The sequence below is a fragment of the Leucopleurus acutus genome, assembly GCF_964270905.1.
Source record: "Leucopleurus acutus genome assembly, chromosome: 8".
In the NCBI taxonomy this organism is placed as follows: Eukaryota; Metazoa; Chordata; class Mammalia; order Artiodactyla; family Delphinidae; genus Leucopleurus; species Leucopleurus acutus.
Window position 1 is genome coordinate 72570610 of NC_139151.1, and position 6000 is coordinate 72576609.

The 6000-nt window shown below is 43.2% G+C and overlaps 1 protein-coding gene across 2 annotated transcripts in view; it reads left to right on the forward strand.

Moving 5' to 3' along the window:
• The window catches only part of ZDHHC13 (zDHHC palmitoyltransferase 13), a 48252-nt gene extending 45599 nt beyond the window's left edge, over positions 1-2653 (forward strand). For both annotated transcript variants that reach the window (XM_082845776.1, XM_082845777.1), the window contains one exon: positions 2055-2653. In XM_082845776.1, the coding sequence (XP_082701902.1) occupies positions 2055-2193 (139 nt within the window). In that variant the 3' untranslated portion in view covers positions 2194-2653. The remainder of the gene's footprint in view (positions 1-2054) is intronic.
• Positions 2654-6000: the final 3347 nt, after the last annotated feature.

The following is a 6000-nucleotide window of genomic DNA, read 5'->3' on the forward strand; positions in this document are numbered from 1 at the left end:
TCTCTTCAGTCAAGCCACATGGTCACAAGGTTGCATATTGCTGGCATGAAGTCAGCGGGAGATAACTAAGCACGTGGCTGAGAAAGCCAGCCACGGGGCTCTCTGTAGAAAGCGTTAGATTGTGAGCTTTGCCAGGATTTTCAACCTGACTTTCTATCACCAGTAATTCTTTTAGCCCGATGTTTAAAGTGCCCACCTGTGTCAGGGAAAAGTTACTTTTTCAGGTTTGGGATATGTTTTACCCAGAGCACTGGTTGTGTAAAACCTGTCCGCAGCTGAAAATGAGAGTGTTTGTAGGATTGCCGTCATCTTATGAGATGAGAGATCAGGGTTTGAAGCTTATCTTCCTGTCAGACATGTCGGGATCTTGGAGGCTGAGAGCGCTGCGGAGGTGGCCCAGTGCCCTCTAGGGATTTGCCTGCTCACTGCATATCTCATGAGCAGTCTATTTTAAAGCACACTCACGGTACAAGATGAAACTGTTAGGCTGTTAGACAAGGAAATCAGAGCCTGGGATATGACTATGATGTGTGTTTAGAGGAGAGGAATTGACTTAATTGGGAAGAGACGGCCAAAGTGATGGAGTGTAGAGAGTCGTGTTAAGCTTGTGATGATTGTTTCAGACTGGCAGTGATAATAAAATCCCTTTCTCAGTGACTTAACCAGAGGAATATTTACTCCACCGAAGTACGGACATCTTTGTGATAGAGGTGGAATTTTAAGCTGAGCCTTGAAAGGTGTGGGGTGGGGAGCAGGAAGGAAGGGCATCCCGAGCCCTGGAGAAGTGTCTGAATAAAGGGCCAGAGGTGAGAGAGTTGGGGCGTTTTGGGGAATTGCTAAGACATGGCAGCATTACTGGAGGAACTAACGGTAAAGCCTTGGAGCCACTTTGAAACTAGCTTCCAAAGATTTGTCTTATTGTCTTCCCCTAAGTTACTTTTACTTACTAGCCAGCTCTTGAACTGGGCCCTGTCGGTCCCTAGGATGCCTCCCTGCTTCCACCCCATCAGTTCCGTGTGGGCAGCCTCCTGCCTGGGAAGCTACCTTCTTAGAAGGCTTGGAAATTTCTTGACCACTCTCATTAACCAGCAGCAGTGGCACATGCATCCTCACACACAGATGTGTTCCGATGTGTTTAAGACGTTGGGTTAGGCACTTGAAAGATGGGGCATATGCCTAAAAATGAATATTCATGATAACTGGAACAGACAGTAGCATTCAGGAATTTAATGGAGGAAAAAATGATGCTGAAGATATGTAGTCAGGAAGGCTCCAAAGGGGAAGTGGGCCTTGACCTAGGCCTTGAGAACTGGTAGGGCTTAAAAGGATAAGGGTGTTACCTGATGGAAGAGTAGGGGAGTGTGGGTTCCAGGGTAGAAGAATGGCCCATGCAGTTGTGATCATGGGAAAAATAAAGCCAGAGTAGCTATAACAAAAGATGAGTTTGGAGCATCAATACCCGAGGAGTCCTGGGCTTTATTGTATAGGGCTGTGAGTACAAAGATGAGGGATTTGGCTTTGAGCCTCTGGGCAGAGGAATGTTGTTAAAGGGTTTTGACTGGGAGGTTAGGGGCTATGAATATATCAGGTGTTTGGAGGACCAGTCTCCAGTATGTAGGATGAATTAGAAGGAATTGAGACAGAGACACCATTTAGAGTTTCTTAGAATTCGAAGAATCCCATCTTGTTGATCATAGTTTTTCTGGCCTGTCTGTCCTTTGAGATAGTCCAAGTCTGAATTAGAGCAGTGGGAATGGAAAGAAAGAAACTTAATGGTGGCAGTGACTGTTCTAGTGAGTGGGGACCCAAAATGAACTTGAGTTGCTGGGCACAAGCCAGGGAATCTCAAAATAGGGATTCAGGTCCAGAAATGGAACTGGGCTTCAGTTTTAAGGGCCATAAATTCAAGAACTGTCTGATTCACCTCTAGATTCCTGCAGGATCTTGGAAGGATGTATACTGTAAATTCTCAGTGACTGTTTATGGTTTGAATGAATGTTTGTCAAATGCTAACAGGAAATGTAGTAAGACGTGTTCTCTTTCTTTCTTGGCAGCCTTGGGTTCACACAGAACCTCGCGGATTTCTTTCAGTGTGGCTGCTTTGGCTTGGTCAAGCCCTGTGCAGTAGACTGGACGTCACAGTACACCATGGTCTTTCACCCAGCTAAGGAGAAAGTTCTTCGCTCAGTGTGAAGAAAAGCAACCCACAACTCTCACTCTGATTTGTTTGTATTTATGTTGATGCCCTGTGGTCTGCAAGTGAAGTGAAGATTTAGAGTTCACCTAAGCCCAAAGGAAAACACAGGTGGTTTTTAAAGCATTTGGTAAAAACAGAAGTTCTCGAGAAAGGCTTACACTTTTTCAGACTTAGTAAGATGGACTGTTTCTGAACAATCTTGGCAGACATCTAAAAAACAAAACTTTTATATTTTTCACAAGAAAATGCAAGTTCCTTTTTTTTTTTTGGAGATAATATTCACCGGTTACGGAGAAAATGTGGTATTTTCAGATACTTTTATTGGCTGTTTCAAAATAGTATTATTCTTTAAACTTGTAATTTTTGATAAATTATTTGTCTTTGTTTTATCTATAAATATGTAAAAAAATATTTAAATAGATGTACCTGTTTTGCTTTCACACTTAATAAAAATTTTTTTTTGTAGTTGAGACTTAGTTTCTGACACTTGACACTTCTTGAATCTTAAATCGAGAAAAGGTATATATAGGATGTGAAGAAAAATTCGCAAATCCCAGGAATGAGCTGAGGTCACTGTTAGTAGCAATAACAAGATTTAATTTTGTTTTCCGTTTTGCTTAGAAAATTGAACGGGAAATCTTAAAGATTAATTACAATTTTTACTTAGTACCCTTAAAATATTCGACTGGTGTGATTGTAATTGCTCATTTTCTTTGTTCTGGAGGAAATGCTAATTCAACTTGAACTCTTGGTATTGTGTGTGTGTGTGTGTGTGTGTGTATATATGAATATGCCCCTGGACATGCATGGCACCTTCCCGCTGAAAACCCTTCCTTAGGTTCCCATTGCTCTTGGGGTTAAAGCTAAAATTCTTATCATGTCCAGCTGGCCCTGAGTGATAGCGCCTTATTTTGTTTACCATCTTGTTTTGGACCACAGTCTGTACTCTAATGGCATAGACCTTTCAGTTCCTCAAAGACCTGTTCTCCTTTTTTCTACAGAGGCTTTGAGATAAGGAAACTAAAGCCTAAAGAAGTTTGTATTTTCTTCAAGGTCAAATGGATACCAAGTGGGCTACCCACTCTGAGGTCCCAGTCTCCTAGAATACCACCTGACACGTATGTGTTCAATAAATATTTGAATGAATTTGTTGTATGAATGCAGGGTTTTAAAGCAGTACATGATGTGATCAGAATTGTGGCTTGAAGACTGATTCTCATTTAAGGGACAGAAGGACTTTTCTCTCTCCCTTCCTTTCCCACCAACACCCATCAAGTAAATATTCTCAAATTGTGGTCCATAGACCAGTTAGATCAGAGTCACAGGGACAGGGCAGGGGCCTGGGGCTCACTTGTTTAAAATTCAAATTCCCAGAGCCACTGTATTGCAGCACACCTAATTGATATGTAACATGGAAAGCGCATTTCATTCATTTTTAAATTATTCCACAAATATTTATGGAGCATCATGCTAGGTGTTGCAGGCCATAAAACATTTAATTGGGCATACTAATCATGGCATTTACAGTCTAGAGGGGAAGCTAAGATACATGAAACTATAGTATAATATAGAAAATACTAAAAGCTATAAGACGGGTACAAATTAAATATGGTTAGAGTTTAGAGGTTGGGGAGAGCCTCGGTGGGTGTAATCAAGGAAGTGTTTATGGACGATAGGGCATTAGAAAGGGTTTTCAGTGATACTGAGTTTGGAAATGGGGAGTTGGAAGTGAAAGGCATTCAGATGGAGAGAACTCTATGAGTAAAGACAACGGGAAAGTCTAAAGTATAGTCAGAACAACGACAGCCTGGGTCTATAGGATGTTGGAAGTGGGGAGCTTGGTTAATAAGTTGGAAAGGTGGACGGGGGCTAGATCACCAGGGCCATTGAACGATGTTAAGGGAAGGAACTGTAAGATTAAAGTGAGCAATAAGGAACTATTTCTTTACCCTTGTAGGTAAAAGTTCTTGAAAACCTTGTCAATATCTCCAAGTCCTCTCTCCCATCCTCCTCCTAACCCATCTGCAGTCAGGCTTTCACCTCCAGCACCTCATGGAAACTGCTCTTGTCAAGCACACCGGTGTCTTCCGTGTTGCTAAATTGCGTGTCAGCTCCAAGTCCATCGTACAGAACCCACCAGCAGCATCTGACAGGTGCTTCCTTAATATACTTTCCTCACCTGACCTCCAGGAGAGCACCCCTGAGTTTCCTCCTCCTCTCGCTGGTTGCTCTTGAGAGCCTAACATCTCCTTTGCTGTTTTTCCGCCCCTACCATTTAATTGTGGAATGTCCCAGAGGCGACTCCTTGATCTTCTTGCCCTTTATCTAAACTCACTTCCTCTTCCTTTATAATCTCATCGGATTGTGTAGTGACGTATACCATCTGTGTGCCCAAACGCACCAGGTTGTTAACTCCAGTTCGGACTTCCTTCTCAAACTCCAGACTGTGTACTTGACATACCCACTTAAACATCTATAGACATATTAAATTTAACTTGTCCAAATTGAAACTGAACTTCTGATTTCTACCCTAGCCCCATGTGCGCAAATAAAGCATAGATTTTAAAAATCGATTAAAAATAAAACATACAATACATTTTAAAGTAAATGAATAAAAAGTAAACAACCCTGTTCCCTACCCTCAGTGTTCCGCATATCAGTTGATCAGAAACTCCATCCTTTCCATTACTCAGGCCAAAACCTTAGAATCTTTTCTTGATAACTTACTTTTTCTCATAATACCACAGATGCATTTCTTTGAGAAATCCTACTGGCTCTGTCTTCAAAATATATCCAGAATTGAATCCTTTTGGCCACCATTGCTGCTGTAGTCCTGAGTTACCAGCGCTTCTTGCCTGGATTACTACAGCTTTCTTATTTGGTCTCCTTGCTTCTACCCTCACCCTGTTACAAGCAGTGGGGTGATCCTCGTACAAAGCAGATTGAATGACGTCGCTCCTGGGCTCAGGAACCCTCCAGTGGCTCTTCATTTCACCAGAGGAAGAGCCGAAGCCCTGACGGTAGCCTGCAGGACCCTATAGGATCTGACCGCTTCTCTTGCTTTTCGCCTTGCTGATCCCACATACCTCCCAGGCATGCTTCTGCCTCAGACCTTTCCCTGCCTGTTCTCTCTGCCTAGACTGCTATAACCCCAGAAATCCATAGTGCCTTTCCTCACAGCTTTCTTTGAAATGTCGGTTTCTCAATGAGGCCTACCCTCATCCACATTTTGGAAGTTGTAACATCCTTTTTTTTTTTTTTTTTGCGGTACGCGGGCCTCTCACTGTTGTGGCCTCTCCCGTTGCGGAGCACAGGCTCCGGATGCGCAGGCTCAGCGGCCATGACTCACGGGCCCAGCCACTCTGCGGCATGTGGGATCCGCCCGGACCAGGGCACGAACCCGTGTCCCCTGCATCGGCAGGCGGACTCTCAACCACTGCGCCACCAGGGAAGCCCGTAACATCCTTTTCTTGCCCTTTTCCTCTTCTTTACCCTACGCTACCTTTTCCCCCATAGCACTTACCACCTTCTAACATACTGTGTGATTTATTTATTGTCTACTGCATACTGTCTCCCTCTCCATCCTGTCAGATTATAAGGTCCATGAGGGATCTTTGTTCTGTTCACTGATGTATCCCAAGCACCTAAAATACTGTCTAACGCGTAGTATGTGTTCAATAAATATTTGCATGAATCTGCTGAATAAGCCTGTTGAGTGGAATTGAGGGATTTTAAGCAGAACACGATGTGATCAGAGTTGTGTTGAAGGCTGATTCTCAGTCTGGGGGCAAGTGGACTTTTTC